Genomic DNA, 18,846 nt, shown 5'->3' on the forward strand with positions numbered 1-18,846 from the left:
TTGCTTGAATAAAGTAGCCTTTTTTGTTTGCTAGTTTTACGGTTAGGATCCTTTTTGTTATTAAACGTTTTGTTCTTGGTGTGAAGGGCCATTTAAGATGCAGTAACTTATATTTGGGTTCTGAAAAAATCAAGTCATTTTAATAGGAATCAGTGCAATTTGGAACATCTTGAAATAGATTCCTCACTCAGATTATGACTTCTGCATGAGTTATTCTTCACTTCCTGCTTCTTTCTGTGGCAAATTCCTTAAGAAAGTTGCACTGCTCAATTTAGGAACGAATATTTAATGCAATTAAGTTTATTTTTTGGGAATAATTTGATGAAAATTTTTGCCCTTAAAGCAACCCTGTTTCTGAGATCAAGCTTCCTGCAGAGTTCAGCTCTAACCCTGATCAAACACAACTAAACCAACTAAGGCCCCGTTTACACTGCCAGCTAAAAAATGCATTCTGTTATTCAAAGATCGATTTCAGGCCTCCTTCATATGTGGAAATAAATCAGATATATATCAGATATGTGATGATGCAACTATCATGTAAACAGGCAGATCGGATTTATTGAGGCATTCTGTTTTGTACGCCATAACACTTGCTACAATGTGGTACTTCTTTGTTTATGTAGACGTAAGAGTGTTTGTGTGTGCTCATCCTAAAATTTCGGACCCACTGCTCCTCATTAAAGCCCGCCACAATTTGCTCCCACCAGACCTGAGATCTTTCTAGTACCCACTAATTTCTCTCCATGGTGGAGAACACCCTATATAAAGCATAGGTGCAAGCTGCGATGATGGTCTTTTCCCTTCTTCTCCGCCTCATAATGATTTTAAAGTTGGGTGAACTTCGCATATTTCGCAGAGCTAAAAGCAAGACAATTTCTTTCATCATGGCTAGTGTGGTGCAGATGCTAGAACCCGACTTTACTCATGTGCAATGTTGTAAATTGTATGGCAAGTGTACACATGAATTGGATATGGGTCACAATTAAAAAACGTGTAAACGGACAGGCAAAAAATCAGATATAGGCAAAAAATATGAATTGAGCCTCAAGACCTGACAGTGTAAACATCACCCAAGTAGGATCCGAAGCAGCACTTGTTAATTAAAGACAGGTGTGTTTGCTCAAGGTTGCAGCTGAAATCTGCTGGAAGGTAGATATCCAGGAACAGGATTGGGCACCTCTGCTCTAAAGGATGAACACATTGATAAAGGGAATAGGAAAACTGCTATTTTAAAAATATTTTGCAAGCAATTCGAAATTTCTATAAAAAGTTTTCCATTAAAAACAGAAACCTTTTCTTGTGAATGAAAGTCACTTGGGGTGGCTCAGAAGGTTTACTTATAGTAAAATAACATTTTTTGGTGCTGATTTTAGGATCCTTTTTGTTATCATTTTACAGTTGGTTTTTTTCTTTGTGTGAATGGCCATTTAAGATGCAGTCACTTTTATTTGGGTTCTGGAAAATCAAGTCATTTTGATAGAAATCAGTGCAATCTGGAACATCTAGATTCCTTATTATGACTTCTGCATGAGTTATTCTTCACTCCGTTATAACCAGTTGACCTTTTTGCTTATTTAAAGGCTTTAGTTTACCCAAAAATGTATTTGTTTGTTAATAATTACTCACCCTCATGTTGTTCCAATCCCCTGAGAACTTTCGTATTAAGCATGTATTAAGATATTTAAAAATAAATCTGAATTACTCTCTGGTAACAATACATTGTTATAGTTTAGAAAAGAAACCAAAAATATAATTTAGAAAAAGAACCAACAAAACATTCCATATGATTTCTGTGGTTCAACTGCAATCATACGAAGCTCCAAGAACATTTTTGTCTATCAAAAATGGTCAGGGTGTGCATTTATTATAGGCAATATGATGTATTGAGTCGGCAGCACAAGATGCAAGCATCATATTGTCCATAGTAAACCTGCACCCTGACCTGATGCGGAAGACATAGGCACACATAATTTTTTTGCTGCATATTTTGCTTTATAAAAATGTGTTTATGGAGCTTACATGATTACAGATGAACCACTGAAGTCACGTGATGGCACGTCACAAGGAATCCTTTTGATAAATTTTCTGGACTTTGAATCTCTCAGCATTGTGGAGGGTAAAAGAGCTCTCAGATTTCACCTAAAATATCCCAAATTGGGTTCACAGATTAGCAAAGTTTTGAAATGACCCAAGGGGGAGTGATTAATAACAGAATTTTCACTTTTGGATGAACTAACCTGCTAACTTCATGAAATCTAGCTAATATACTACGGTATAGAGCACAGAATACAACACATCAGTCACATAAATGACTCCTAATGACTGTTGTGGTACTTTTGAGAGCTTAAAAGCCTTCTTTGTTACTACAGTGTATTCATAAACATCAACCCAAAATAGCTCAAGCCTTATGGGTCTGAAACGACCAGAGCCGATGACAGAATTTTCATTTCTTAATGAATGACTCCATTAGGAAGTTGCTTTCTGCATCTTTAAAAACATATTACCTATTAGGGCCGCGTCTCAGTTTCCAGGAAAACATGAAGAATGAGAGCAATCCATGGCCCGCATTGAGCTTTCTGGAGTGCACTTTACCTGTTCCCTCTGCCGTAATGATTTTCAAGTAGGAAGAGGAAAGAACAGAATGTAGAAGTGAAGAGAGGAGAGGGAAATGAAAGTCCTCCTTCAACCACCTAAGAAGCAATTTACAACAAAACCAGCAGCCAGCAGATGCAGTGCGTTCATCTCTGTTGGTGGTATTTGATTAACTCCCTCAAGGTCTGGAAATAAGGTCACTAAAATATGATTTTAAATCCCTGCTTTGTGTTAAATGCTCATTTGCATTTTTCTCTCCTCGCTAAAAGCCGACGGGATTAAATTAGCCGCTCTGAGCATTACTTATTTGTCCCTTTAACTTGAATTATAAAGTGCATAAAGTTTGATCAGAAGTCATATTTTGCTGCCAAATGGAGGAAAATTATCGTCCTCAGAGTTTCTCTCCAATTATCATATTCCATAGATCATTCTTAGTTTTTTTAAATGGCTAATGATCACACGTTCTGCATTATTCAAGACCATCAGTTCTTAGAATTGAATAATAATAGCATGATAATTTATGCTTATTGTTTTTATCCTGATGGATTTCCTTTGATTTTTAAATCAGCCTGTCTGCGAAGGCACTAGAGGATGGCTGATTCCTCCTCTTTGCAAAAGGTCATAGGGCAAGGCAAATTTCTTTCAGATGGATGTATCCCTCCCTTGTTTTTTAGCGCTAAAAGCTGCATAATTACAATGACCCTTTATAATTTGCGAGCTAATGACAGAGTGAATTTACAGTGTGATCTGGGGTTTCGGATCCCTTCAAGCTTGAAAAGGTTAGGGAAAACAATCTGCTCTTCCCTAAATGACATTATTTAGGTGGGGCCAGGCTACTGCTGGTAAATGAGCAATGTGATGCTTGTATAAACACTGCATGTGAGTGTCAGTGACAGGGCCGGGCTGTAGGAAATTGAAGAGAGACTGTGGAAAATTAAAGGCTGGACAGGCAATGAGATGAGAAGGTTGATTTGAAGGGGCTCTTGAAAGTTAAATGCCCACCGCCTGTCAGACTCACACAACTTGAATTAGCTGTTAGCCAAGAGCCTTTTTTTGTGAAAAGTAGGATGATCTAATAAAGTATGTGTATATCAAAATTAATAATAGTAAGAGTAATGATGAATGTGACTGGATTTGGCTTTATTGTGGGCATTTGTTGTTTTTCCATTTGTTTTATTAAGATAAAGCATGATTATATTATTATTGTGTTTAAAAACATAGTAATTAAAATATGTCATAAACATTTTTTTTTGACAAATTTTAAAATGTTGTTTATTCCTGTGATTAAAATCTAAATATTCAGCAGACATTACTTAGTAATTTGGGTAAAACTGAGATAAACTACCTTTCAAATATTTGCCTTGATTATCTTTTAAAAGATTTATGAATGCAAGGATGCATTCAATGTAATTATTTACAAAATCCCAAGTACCAATGCAACAGCTGGTGCAGCAGTTGGAATGGTATCATGCAACACTGAACATAGATAAACATTCAGTTTTTTAATCATACAAATAAAATCACATTCTCTAATAATAAATAAAAAAGCAGTTAATTGATATTTCAAAATATTACTGTTTTACTTGAGTATATAAATGTATGCAGCCTTGGTAAGCATTAGTGATTTACATTTACACATTTACATTTTTTTAATTTAGCAGACTCTTTTATCTAAAGCAACTTAGAAGTGAGGATAAAAATAGCACTTTAAATCAGCAGAGAACAACATGTTTACATTAGTTTAGATTAAATTTTTTGCACAATGTTTCCCATAAATATGAGGCATTGATTTAAAAAAAGTCTCTGGTTCATACAGAGGGGTGAGCTTGTGCCCTAAATGTGGTTGTCAAATCCCCTCACCTGTTAGAGCACCCTCAGAATTGCATAAAGTTTTTCCAAGAAGCACTGGGTGTTTAAAATGATTCCAAGATGCGTGGGGAGTTTATAATATTAATTAAAAAAACATTAGAAAGTTTTAATTATTCCAAGTTTTTGATCAGTAGTGTAAAAAAAAAGGATTTAGGTTGACATATTAGTTTTTACAAATTTAAATGGATTAAACATAAAATATTAGGTTGTTCCAAAAACCCCCAAGAATGGTGTTTTTGGCTTATTTTAAATAAGTAGTTAAAAAAAAACTATAATCATTTTTTATTGTCATTTCTTTAATGTATAGTATTTAAGCATATCAATGCAACAAGCTTGTTTTAAGGATGTTTAGACATTGTATTTAAACTCAAGAAGATCCTTTCTGTGGTTTGTCTTGCAGGAAGGTTCTGAAGGAGATTCCTGTTGGAGATCTGAAACCCAATGAAACGGTCCATGCCACTCAAGAGGCACAGCTTCTCTCTCAGCTCAGCCACCCAGCCATCCTTAAATTCTACAGCAGCTTCCTGGAGAGAGATGCCTTCTGTATCATCACTGAGTTTTGTGAGGTAAACTGATTTACTTTTTGCTAATTAATACAACACAGGTTCATTGGGAAAATGTGCCCAGGGATACATGTTTGAGAACCGAGAAATATGTGGTTGCTGGTACATATGTCAGCATTTTGTGTGTAAAATGAATGTTACAGGGCAGTTTTTACCTCAGTATGGATGGCTTTTTGCGTCTGACTGGTCTGCTCGGTTGCTCACCATCAATGGCATCAGACCTGGGACCTACAGCAGACTGGGATTTGAGTCCATCAAAGGACGGTTCCAGAAACTAGGTAAAACAAACCCCCAAAAAATCCAAGTGACTTCATATTAGAAGCTTGTGGCTGCGATAGCTTTTCTTTTCTAGTTTGCTGGATCAGTCGATATCAAGCTGATTATGCACAGCCACAGGCCAAACGGAAACTGTGAAAACAGAAATTGCAAGAGGATGTGACCCTCGGTACATATATCTTAGTTTTCAAAAATGTATCCCTGGTAACATAATTCCATTGAGCCTGGGTTGAATGAATAATTATGTCATAAAGATTTTATTTTAATTACTTTTGTTGCCTGAAAATTAATTTGATTACTTGACTCAATGCTCCTGAAGAATCTTTATGAATCTAGACACCTAAACATAAAATAAACTAATTAAGCTAATGTTTTAATCCCTTAACTTTCAGTCAAACAGAGCCTTTTAGCTTGAATAAAAATTTAAAACTTAAAGTCCTCGTGAAATCAAATTAAAGTTTTTTAGATGTTAGTATCAGTATGTTAGTTTAAGGATATCTATAAGCAAGTGTGCACCAAAACAGTGACACAATAGAAGCTCCACCCTAAATTAATCCTACCTCACACTACAGTTTCTCATCCAATCTTGTGTCTGATCAAATGCAGGTATCCGACATGTCCCAACCCCTCGAAGACACTTCTCATTTGCTTTTTATTTGATGTGCTTGATCCCAGCAACTCTCTGACTGATACTCGCAGAGATGTGATAAAAAGCTAAATGCTATAGGCTGTTTTGTAAAAAGGGGAGGGGCTACTCTGTGCCCTGCCCTGTCTACTGTTTCAGGTGAAATTACAGCACACATTTCAAAGCACGGTACCTTTAAGAAAAGTTAAAAGTATCAAAAGTTTTAAAAGTTAACTCAATCTGGGAAATCACTTCAGGATCACCCATTTTATATTGGTTTAAAAATATATATACAAATGACATTTTAGAGAATTCATGAAATCAAAAGGCACACTATTTTCTTTTTTTTTTTAATACACACTGATCTTACTGTGCATGATACTACAGTGCAAAACGTCATTGAAAAAGCAACAACTTGCTCTATTTTCCTTTCTCCTTCAGTGCATTATAGTAAATACATTACATTACAAGAGTAAAATAGGTTGCACATGCGTTTAGATGACTTGGTAGCCATAATTCTGGGTTTCCAACCAGCCTTCCATTACTTTACTTAGAGCGTCCTGCTTTTTCTCCATCCCTGCAGTGCATTTTCTGTGTTCAGCAATGGTTTAGAGATGCTGAGAGCATCCTGGTATTACCCAGAGGTCACTCTCATCTCCTCTATAGCTTCTGTGTCAATCTCTCCATCTGATCTTCTCATCTTTTGCTTGCTTATTAGGACACATCTGCAGGTCAGAACAGTCTTGTGTCATCTCTGCCTTATGCTTTGGAAGGCTTGGTCAGTGATTATTACATTCTGCACGTCTCTGTTATCTCTTTCTTTGCCACAAAGGCTGCTGTCCAGAGTGTCTTTGTTCTGCTTTTAAACTCAGTGAATTTAATGGACGTTCAGAAACTGAAATAAAATCAGGAATGAGATCTCTGATCGTTTCTCCTTGACTGCTTTGAGAACAAATAAAAAAGAAAATGAAGATGTTTGTCTCTTTTTTTTTTAGATAGTGAAATACGAGATACTGAATTGCGTACTATTGATCTCTCATCAAGAGTTTCTGAAGAGATCACAGACTAAGAAATGCCAGAATCAATCTATGAAAGACACACTGTTCTCATCTTATCTCATTTGTGCTAATGTTTATTAACGCCATTTGTAGTGATTTTATATCCCGACACCATCCACACTCCTGAAACTGCAAGTGATGTTTAGAGTAATAAGTACATATTTGCTACACTTATTTTTTCCTCAATAACAAAATTAAAATGACAGTGGAGTTCTTAAAGTAGTGGTCCACTACTGTCATATTTTAAACTTTAGTTGATGTGTAGTGTAGCTGTGTAAACATAACAACATCTCTGAATGTAATACGCTCAAAGTTCAATGCAAAGGTAGACATTGGCTTTTACATAGTCAGCTTAGCAAAGCCTACAGGGAAAGAAGTTTTGGGACTACAAAAACTTACATCCAGGTTGATGATATCATAAACCCTTCAGGTTATCCCTCGCAGTAAAGGGGTGTGGCCAGATGCGCTGTAATGTTATAGCAGAGAAAGCTAAAATGCCATCCAAATGTTGCTATTTTCAGTTTTTTTTTATTTGGACTTCCAAATGACACGACACAAAGAGAAAAATGCTTACAGTTTAATTTTAATTATTTTCTAGAGAATTATAAAAAATATATACCGCTAGCATTTGACAAAGGACAGCTTCACACAATTCAGTGCTGGATTTGACTAAAAACTCCTTCAAAGAAGGAGCAGCTCCTACCATAGTAGAAGAAGATGTGGATTGTGAGCTACAACCTGTAATGATTATTTTTTGTTCAAATGTATCTATTACATGCATAGTTTCTAGCATTCATAGTATGTTGTTGCAAGAATGTAAACAAGACTGTAAACAGCGGGAAATGCTGTTTGAGACTATTAACAGTGTGGCTACAAATTCATATTTATCTGTCAAACCCCTGTAAACACTCACAATCTTCACTATGCTGCCGCTTTCCGCACATTCTGCATCTCAAATTATTAACTCGCAAGAGATATTTGAACGCTTCATATAACTTACACATGCTTAAAACCCAAATATATATGAAATACTTTTGTCAGGTTTTATTTTCTCTCTGATTCAGGCTCAAACTGATACGGCTATCAGTTAAAGTAACTGACACTATTTACATAATAGCAAAGCATGTGCTAGTAGAGGTGCAGCGCTTCCTGATGACGTGGAGCGATCCATGAATCAGAGCATATTATGTTAGCTGACCAATCAGAGCCTCTTGAAGGCAGGCTTTTAGAGGAACTAGAATATATAATAGTTGTTTTCATATTATAGAATTAAAGCTATATGATTAAAGTAAGATGTATAAAAAAAAGCATAAAAACCCTTCCAGCCGCAACCCAGCACTGGGAAATACCCATACACTCTTGCATTCACACACATACACTGGGGACAATTTAGCTTATTCAATTCACCTACTGTATAGCGCATAGTCTTTGGACTGTGGGGTAAACTGTAGCACCTGGAGGAAACCCATACGAACACAGGGAGAACATGCAAACTCCACAGAAATGCCAACTGGCCAGGCCGGGGCGCGAACCAGCGACCTTCTTGTTGTGAGCTGATTGTGCTACCCACTGCGGCACCGTGACTCCCTTTATATTATTTAGTAAAGTAATTAAGAATTCAAAATATTTTTGAATTCGGTTCAATTTTTTTGTACTAATGCGTCCAGAATTTTTTCGGTTTCACCCAGAACTTTCATTTAAGTACATACCTATCTAGAACACTGAAGTTTCCTAGGTTATGAAGTAGAAATGAAATTCAGTGTTTTCTGGTGCTGTTTCCATGCCTCTTTCAGTCTTGTCAAAAGCCAGCAGCTGCAATAGCTGTAATGTTACCTTGGAAGTGTGTTTCTTACCCTTACAATCTTACACAGATATTTTGCTTTAGGACACCATATAGAGTTTTTCTTGTTCTGATTGCTATACTAATTGATGTGTCAGATCACATCCATTTGAAATTATTAGCCTTATTAGACTTGTCACATAGTTTGAAGCTGTGCTGACCTGGACCAATTTTTGTAGGCCGCGCTTGACCAACTAATATTATTTTGGTAAAATTCTGTGCCTAAAAAATGTGAGAATACTGCATTAACATAATAATGTAAATGAGATGTGTTTTTTTTTTCTTCATTTTATTTTATCACCTATATTATTATAACAAAAAGCACTGGTACCAGATGATTTTAATTACTGTTAAATTAATTTAATTTAATAACTAATTAATTTAATTTAATTACTGTTAAATTAATTAAAAAATGGTGAGAATGAGATTTCTCATTTAAATAATGGGGGTTTTGGGAAGCAAATGTCCTTATTTAATTACGAAATAAGGAAAATAATGTCACAGTATAAAACATTAATTACTCCACTGACTGAACATAACCATTATTTTATTAGAGAGAGAGAGAGAGAGAGAAATAGAGAGAGAGAAATAGAGAGAGAGAAAGAGAGAGAGAGAGAGAGAGAGAGAGAGAGAGAGAGAGATTATGTGATCCAACTCATCCCGGTCTCTGCACTTTAAAAGCAGATTATTTACTTTATTTAAAAAGCGAGTAAAGCAGTTGCCTCAAAAGCAGTCTCAGCATCAGTGACAGCATTTGTGAACTTGCCAATTAAATAATTAAATTCCTGTAATTTTTCAAAACATTTAGTAGTTTTGAGGACTAAGGTTGATAAACAGATTTCTGCAAAAAAAAAAAAAAAAAAACGTGAAAAAATATTTATCTGATACATTTTACAGCACTTTAATTCATGGATGTTTTCATCAAGAACATAACAAAAGGATAGTAAATTTAAACTTAAAAAGTTTAAAAGTCATTCAGCGTTCTTGTGTTGATATGTATGTGTGTACTGTACAGTGCTCAGCATATATGAGTACACCTCTTACAAATCTATGTTTTTAAACTGATATTTTTAATAGGGAGCTATACAATATTATATTTGTGCATATACATTAGACTAGTCAGGACTGAAGCCAAATCTGGAGCTTATCCAACAAAATGACTTACGATAGCGGTCCAAAAACTAGTACACCCAAATTTATGTTATAGAAAAATATTAAATACAAATTTAAAAAAGAGGAAAAATCAAGAGAAGCAAAAATAGTAAACATTTTGTTGAAATTTTGTAGGTTGTAATTTTTTTTTTTTGCAATATTTTGTTTGAATTTAATTGCATTATCTTTCAATTTCTAAACAAGTTTGGTGACAAAAATATTATTTTAATAAATATATCTGTTTAATAAATCTGTTTTGTTTAAACGCACCAAAATACATTGCCTATATTCACTGATGAATAGATAAAAAAATACTAATTTTCAACATGGGGCGTTCTCAATTATGCTGAGCACTGCATATACCCTAAACTCTTGGGAAAAAAAAAACACAAAAAAATTCCTTGTGTTTGTGGATATTTGGCGAATAAAGCTCATTCTGATTCTGATGTAAAAACTTGGCAATGACACCACATTGCCAGCTTTTGGGCAAAAGAGAAAATGAAATAAATTTGCATTTTAACAGCTGTTGGTTCCACATTGTTTCCAAGCAAGCAGATGCCACGATGAGATACAAAGCAGTTGTGATGTTAATGCTGTTTTGATTGTGTTCTTACTGCATGTCTTGTGCAGTTGTGCCTCCTCATTTCCTGCGTATATTTGGGTGATTCCTCCTGTGCTGAGCATCTGCATCAAGCTTCATTTTCACGCAGACTCAGATGAGGAATAGACCCCTGCCATTGATCTCATCCTCAATGAACACAGTCGAATGAAGCAAGAAGAAGATATATGAATCGAATGAAAGCATTTTTTTTTTTTTTTTTTGCTTCTGGCTTGTAGTTCCTCCTCGTTCTCTTCTCTTTCATCTTAAGCGCGTTTGCCTCGGTGTTTCATAGGTTGAGGTGCGTCTGACAGACACTCAATGTAATCAAGACGAGTCTCCTTGATCTTTGATTTTCTGTCTGTGTAGTGCAAGTGTATGTTCTGTTGCATAAGCTTTCTGTGTAAAATGGTAAACGACTCTCTTATTTTGCAGAGATTGAACTCAAAGAGGTTTTAAAGTGTGAAAATGGATGAATCTTCTTGAGGTGTGAAGTAATTATTCATTTTTTGGTAACCCTTTACAATAAGGGTGAAGTTATTATATTTTCTAACATGAATAAACAATAAACACAACATTTTGTTAATGTATTTCTTAGTTAATATTAATGAAAATAAAGTTGTTCATTGTTGGATCGTGTTAACTCACAGTGCATAAACTAAGTTTAGGGATTTGGATTTTAATAATGCATTATTATGTTAAACTACGAATAATAATTGTATTGTTCATTATTAGTGAACAATATTACATTAACTAATGTAACCTTATTGTAAAGCGTGACCATTTTTTTTTATATTGGAATTTATACAAAGTATATTTATTATGGTACTTGTTAATAATTCATTAATTTAAATGCTTGCTTATTTGTTATCATCATCATCATTATTATTATTTAAATAGGAAATGCACATCATGTTAATATTTGTTTGAATTAGACTAGGTCTTTCACAAAATTGTTTTGGGAACAGATTGTTTTCAAACTTACAAGACTTACATGGCTTAAAAAGCATAGTTCAAAATGTAATAAATAATATAAAGTGTACCACTTCTTCTTCCGGTGAGATTTGGATGTCATGAAATTTACAATAAGAGACTTGTGTTTGTATTCAATTCTGATGTTTTAATCGCATGTGGCACAGAGAGAGCGCAAAACGTAAACAATTTAAACTGATATAAAACTGTTGCATAAATCATGTGCATAAATCACGCCATGGACATTAGATTAAGATGCCTACTCTTTAAAAAAAGTCTAGATTAAAAGAATGGGAACTTTTCTGTCATCAACTATAGTAAAACAACTTGTCAATAAGAATTAAAAAAATTAAACCCATTAAATACAGGAATGGAAATAAGACCGCTCTTTTATCATCAGATTTTTATTATCATTTTATTGTCAGTCAGTGCCCACTTTTTTTTCTGGGTCACTGCATCTGTGGAGTGTGGAGTATAAATGCAAAAAATCAAACACGAGTCACTTTTAAAAGATGATGTAAGCCAGGCATTAAAAAAATCTGGTACAGTCACAAAATCGGAATTGACCATCAAGATCTGCAGGATAAATGCAGCCTAATATGACTGTGGAAACACTCTACCTACACACATTTCTGTCCAAACAGCTTCCAAAAGTTGATTTTGAATGACAGGGGCCCTTTAAAAACACAATTAAAATGTTAAAAAAGAGCAAACACACTCAAACTTTACCTCCCAATATTCAATCCAATTCTACACCCTTGGATCAGAGTCACATCGATGCGAAAGCAGAGCTCAATCTATTATCAGCTCACAGTTACTGCTCAACCGCTCAGGTGTAAAGAGCTCACAGCCAATCAGATCACTTTCTTCCTGTAATAGTCTTTCTCTCTCTCTATTTTTTTTTGCTCTATTTCTGTGTGTGTGTGTGCTGAAGGGGAAAAGGCTCGGAGTGTAATAAAGGCTTCCCTGCTCTAATGATTCCCTTCCAGAGGCGTTTCCAACAGGAGAGCAAACTGAGCAGAGACAGAAACTCATTCCTCTTCTTCTCTGTCTTCAGTCTCTTCACATGCAGACATGACATTTATCCCGAGGAGTGGGAGGTAATGAGATCTGCTGCGAGTCATGTAGAGAAAATTTATGTATTAATTTATAACAGAATATTTTTTTTTCTCCATCAAAGGCACCGTTTCTCCAAATAATTACATGGTGGTGTGCCAGACAATTAGTAAACACAAACAGCCAGCTACATATTTGCACCCATTATGCTTTTATAGAGCGTCCTCAATACAGTCACAGGCTATCAATTCAACTCCTGCGCAGTCTTTTTTTAAATCTGGCAGTGGTGGGATACAGTAATTAAGGTTTTTGCATTATGACATTATTATCATGACAATTAAGGACAATTCCAACCCAAGGCTTCATTATTGCGATGAAAAAAATCTCATGCTCATTATTGTGATACAATGATAAAAATTAATGCAGTGTCTTGGTTTTTGCAGTTAAATAAATTTTATTTAAAGAAATTATTTTTTTGTAGTAGAAGAAGTGGTAGTATAATACATTTACTGCTACTACTACTACTAAAAATAATGTTTTAAAAGTTTATTTTATTTTTTATTCTGTTTTAATCAGTTTTTTTTTCAGAAGTTGAGTTAATGGGTTAAAATACAAAAATATAGTCAAGTAAAAAAAGGAATAGCAAAATGATATTTGAGTTACAAACTGCAAAATTTCATCAAAAGTTTATATATTTTTTGTTTCTCTTGATTTTTCTTTATGTACTTTAATAAAAATTTTATTCTGTTTTTTAATTATTTTATTTTTTTGTTTTGTTTTATTCTATGTTTTATTTGTTATTTTTATTAGAATTTATTTTATTTTATTATTTTTTTATTTTGTTTTGTTTTGTATCAAAAAAGTTGAGTAAATAGGTTTAAATACAAAAATATAATCAGGTAAAAAAAGGAAGAGCAAAATGATATTTGAGTTACAAACTGCCAAATTTCAACAGTAGTTTATATATTTTTTATGTTTCTCTTGATTTTTCTTTATTTAATTTTCTTGTATTTTTTCTTGTTTTGTTTTATTCTATGTTATTTTATTGTATTTTTTATTGTATTTTTTATATTTTAATTATTTTAATTATTGTTTTTTATTCTATTTTATTTTTATTCTGTTCTATACTATGCTTTTGCATCAAAAAAAGAAAAAGAAAAGCAAAATGATATTTGTTTATCTACAGTGTCACTAACTAAAATATTTCATTTTTATTACATGAAAATTAATATTTTTATTCACTTCTCATTTAATATAGAATTTTTTATTTATTTACACAAAAACGTTATTTACATTAAAATAAAAGTTTGGTCACCCAAAATCTTTAGAAATAGAAAGATAATACATATAAATTCAAACGACTTACAAACTGCAAAATGTTAACAAAATTCTACATGTTTTATGTTTCTTTAGATTTTTCCTATTTGCTAAAATTTAGTTTAATATTATTTTTATTTTATTTAAATTTAAATTAAATTTTATTGGATTTGCTCAAATTGAATTTTATTAATTTAAAATTTATATTAAATACAATTCTAGCAAATAAAATAAAATATTGACTAACTTTTAATACTGAATTTTTTACAAAAATATTTGATTTATATTATTTTGTTTAAAGTTTATTTTATTTGCTAAAATTGTATATAATTAATTTAAGAACAAAATATGTACTTAAATTTTAGCAAATAAGATAAAATATTGACTTTTAAACTGACTTTTAATACTGAAAAAATCTAAAATATTTAATTTAATTTAATATTTTATTATTTTATTTAAACTTTTTTGACAGTATTAAAATTCAGTTGCTCTGCTTATAATATTTCTGTAATACTTTGAGCCATAAAATGTCAATGGAAATCTTTTACAACAAGTGTCTTGACTGTAACTGTGCCACTATTTTTGTCTCTTACAGAGATCACACTCTGACTTTTTGAGATGCATTTGCTTAAAAGCTTTTGATGCATTTCATTCAGCTAAATGACAACATTCTTTTCTGCAGAGAGGGAAATTGAAGGTGTGACTGGCCTAAAGCAAGGTTTTCATTACTTCTGTTCATGCTACACTGCTTATTCCAGAATTCATTTCTCAATTAAACCTTTGCACTCATGAAAAGCATTCACAAAAGCTTTTTGAGCACATTTGAGTAGCCTTTTTTGAGTGATGATGGTCATAACCGTAGATAAATGTATTAAAGGGAGCGACAAATTAGCCCAAGTCCAATTACACCCATAATGCGAATCATCCTCTGCTTGGCTGCATGGCGAGTGCCGCTTACATTGAGCAAACACTTCCTTCGGGCAGCGAACAGGAGGGTTTATCTATTTTTTAAATGAACTGGTGAACCTGACAGGGTTCTAATCTGACTCTTATTCCTGTCACCGCATTCCTTTCCCAATGGAAGTCTTTTGAGGCTTTGACAGATATCTGTTGTTATTGAAATGAGTGCTGCTGTGTTCAGACTGAGTTTTATTATTAGTGGGATTGATTATTCCCATGGTGGCACTTCATGACAACAAGGAAAGCCTTAAATATGTGGCATGCTTATGTTCTCATTTCGATTCCATTATTGTACATTTCAGTACAGTTTATACTTTATGTTGTTTCAAACTTTCTCTCTGTCATAGTTGTAAGACATTTACATGGGCTTAATTGTGTTTTGTTAATTTAATTCATATGAATGTGAAATGGTCTGGTTGGGATGCAAGTATGACTTCTCTGTCTGTAAAGTAAAACAGTATGAATTATATTGCAGTTTAAAAGGACTGTTTTTGCTTTTAAGTGAACTAATTTTAAGCAGCTTTTAGCTTTTATTTTATCTTTCAGTCTTCAATGTCACATAATCTTTTTAGAAATATAATTTATTCCATTGGCTTCACTGTACAGTAATAATTTAATTTAATTTAATTTAATTTTATGAATATCAATAAACATATTATACTACATATTATTATTATTATTATTATTATTATTATTATTATTATTATACATTTATTTAAAAAATTTAATTAATTTGCTGTTTTTTTATTTATTACAATGGATATTATTAAATAAATGAATGAATGAATAAATAAATAAATAAATAATACATTTTTCATTATTTTTATTGTTTTGTATAGTTTATTATTTTTAATTAATCATAATTGATGCTAATAAATAAATAATAATAGTAAAAACAATATATATGATAAATATATGATAAATATATTATTATTATTATTATTATTATTATTATTATACATTTATTTAGAAATTCAATTTAATTTACTATTTTTCAAATTATTTTAATGGATATTATTATTATTATTAATAATAATAATAATAATAATAATAATAATAAGATATTTATATAATATTATTATACATTTATTTAAATTGTTTTTAATTTATTATTATTGATCATAATGATAATAATAATAATAATAATATTAATAATAATAAATATTATTATTATTATTATTATTAATAATAATAATAATAATAATAATAATACATATTATTATTATTTATTTATTTATTTATTTATTATTATTATTGTTATTATTATTTTTAACTGGTATTTAACTGGTGCTCCAGTTTCCCCCACAGTCCAAAGACGTGCTATAGGTAAATTGAATAAGCTAAATTGGCTTTAGTGTATGTGTGTGTGAGAGCATGTATGGGTGTTTCCCAGTGTGGGGCTGCGGCTGGAAGGGCATCTAACATTAAACATGCTGGATAAGTTGATGGTTCATTCTACGGTGGTAATTAATGGACTAAGCTGGAAAGAAAATGTATGAATGAATAAAGTTCATTAATCTGTTTGAATGGCGACTGCAAAATTGCAGTTGAAATCAATGTGAAAAGTAAATTAATTATAGAATTGACATTTTTTGCACAAAATATAATTAATTTGTTGCATATTATTATTTATTGATAATATTCATTACATAAGCAATTCCATTAACAGTACTAAACTCTAATTAAAACTATGCAAATAATCTAATTCATGCTATAAATCAAAAATCAAGGATTTGTTTGTTGAACCAGTGAACTGATTATTTATATGAACAGCCTGCTCAAACTGATTGGCTAAAGAGTCTGACTACTGCCGGCTCTTGAGGCAGGGAAAGAACATTCTATCAGTCTATTTGATTGCCATCATAGTTTGCTTGGCCGTAAAGCTGCAGGCGGATTTCAGCCCGTTTTATATTGCATGGAGTGAAAAAAAATCATACAAGTTCAAACCGGCACAGAATAACCCTTAATGATCATCGAATATTCATTTTAGAGTGAACTATCTTTTTAATTGACACTCAGAATTGTTTTTAGTCATCTTTGATCATTAGCAGTGGGGGTCTCTGTCTCTATCTCTCTCTCTCACGCTCCCCACAGAGGACTCTGGAGACCCCGGGCATCGTGACTGGCGAAATGTGGGTTTGTCTGAAGTGTAAATAGGTGCCCAAAGACTCACATTCTTAAAGACGACTTCACAATCCACTAAATGCAAACAGAGAAAGATCAGAGAGAATGTACACATAGGAAAATATAGGAAAAACTGCACAGTATTACTCTTTGAAGTATCTTTTTTAGGAACAAAGACTGTTTATTTAATCTACATTTGTCTATAGTATATGCTGCAATGTCTAGAATCCCACTGCGTCATGCAAAAGACAATGGATTTTCATTAATAACATTTGATGTCTCTTTAATTTCCCTCTGTTCCTCAGGACAAAGATCTGGACTGTAAGCTGGAGGAGCTAAAACACACAGGCAAGACTTTGTCAGAGCCTCAGGTCTGTGAATGGCTTTGTCAGCTTCTGTTGGGAGTACATTACATACATCAGAGGTGAGCCTAGAACAAAGCTACCATGTACATAATTTATAACTGAATATTTTCTATTGTTGGATTCAAATTAATTTGTTTTAAAAGGTTAGTTCGCCACAAAATTCTGTCATTTACTTAACCTCATATCTTTCTCATCCTCAAATCCTCATTGGTTCCTTTGGAGGCTCAAATATTGTGATTTAATAATGAACCTCATAGATTCTTGCTTTAAAGTCTGTGTGAAATGAAAATTGACCATTTTTATGTGTAAAGAGCCAGGGACAACAGAAGTGAGGATCCACGTGCAGTTATATTAAACGGAATAGTCAGGCATGCAATGGTCAAAACATAAGCAAACTTTAGAATACAGGTAATTCACAGTGTAGTCAGAAAAGCAAGCGAATGGTTGAGACAGGCGGCAAAACAATAAACAAAGCAAAGTTCAAAAACACGGTAGGCAGGACAAGGAAGTACTTTGTAATGCTCTCTTACAGAAAAACAAGACTCAGCCCAGAGTGTGTGTGAATGAGTTTTTTTAGTCCTACTAATCAGTCCATAATGAGCTTTCAGCTGTGTTTGTAATCAGGGGGGATCAGGAACTGATGTATGAGTGCAAAGAAAAGTTGTATACCACATAGTTTCCAATGTGTAGTTCTCCAGCGCTCTGCTCTGGTTAAATCACTGGTGATCTTGACAATATGGCTAGTCCACCTTGTTATTCTTTATGTGAGCCATATTTGGTGTAAGTTAATTCATTTTTTTTAAAAAGTTTGTTCTTAAGTTGATCTTCTGTCAAGTCTGACCTTTTGCTTCTGGGTTTGGAGTGGTGGCCCTTCTCTGTTGTTGCCAGTTTTATGGATTCAGCCACAATATTCGTAACCATGCCCTTCTTACCATTGGTTTGCTGTAACAGAATTATTCAAGTAAAGAAAGCCCCGCCCCCTGCTCAATATTCAGTTTCAGTTGAAATTACATCAACATACTGAAATAAAAGTCTCAGCAACTTTCAGTTCAGTGGACTTTAAGCTCAAATATGTTCCATAAACAGGCAACACGGAGTATATGCCTGAAGATATCCACAGAAAACTACAGATTTCTGCAAACTGATGAGCCCATTATTCTATTTATGTATTCATTTATATAATTGTGTACATTTATATTTATTCATTTTTTATATTTATTTCTATTATATTGTGTGCAAATGTTTAGATGATTTGTGTGTAATACAATTTCTAATGTATTTTTTAAAGAGTTATAATATGAGGGACCTACTGTAGCTTACTATAGCGTTGTACATTTTTCACAGTTTATTTGTTACATTTTCAGTTCTTATAATCTCAAAATTATTTTTCATATATCTGACATTTATTTTGATCCTTGTTTTTAAAAACAAAATTCTATGAATAAATAACAAAATGTCCATAAGTTCTGTCTGGTTCTG

General features: G+C 32.8%; 1 protein-coding gene across 12 annotated transcripts in view; it reads left to right on the forward strand.

The window, feature by feature from the left end:
* Positions 1-18,846, forward strand: part of nek11 (NIMA-related kinase 11) — a 246,927-nt gene that overhangs the window by 19,246 nt on the left and 208,835 nt on the right. For all 12 annotated transcript variants that reach the window (XR_015511922.1, XR_015511923.1, XM_087287730.1 and 9 more), the window contains 2 exons: positions 4,862-5,027; positions 17,308-17,426. Coding sequence is in view for 10 of the 12 variants with exons in the window: in XM_087287730.1 (XP_087143856.1) it covers positions 4,862-5,027; positions 17,308-17,426 (285 nt within the window). In the remaining 2 variants the exon portion in view is untranslated. The remainder of the gene's footprint in view (positions 1-4,861; positions 5,028-17,307; positions 17,427-18,846) is intronic.

Source organism: Danio rerio, chromosome 16 (genome assembly GCF_052040795.2).
Source record: "Danio rerio strain M-AB ecotype USA chromosome 16, GRCz13ab, whole genome shotgun sequence".
NCBI lineage: Eukaryota > Metazoa > Chordata > Actinopteri > Cypriniformes > Danionidae > Danio > Danio rerio.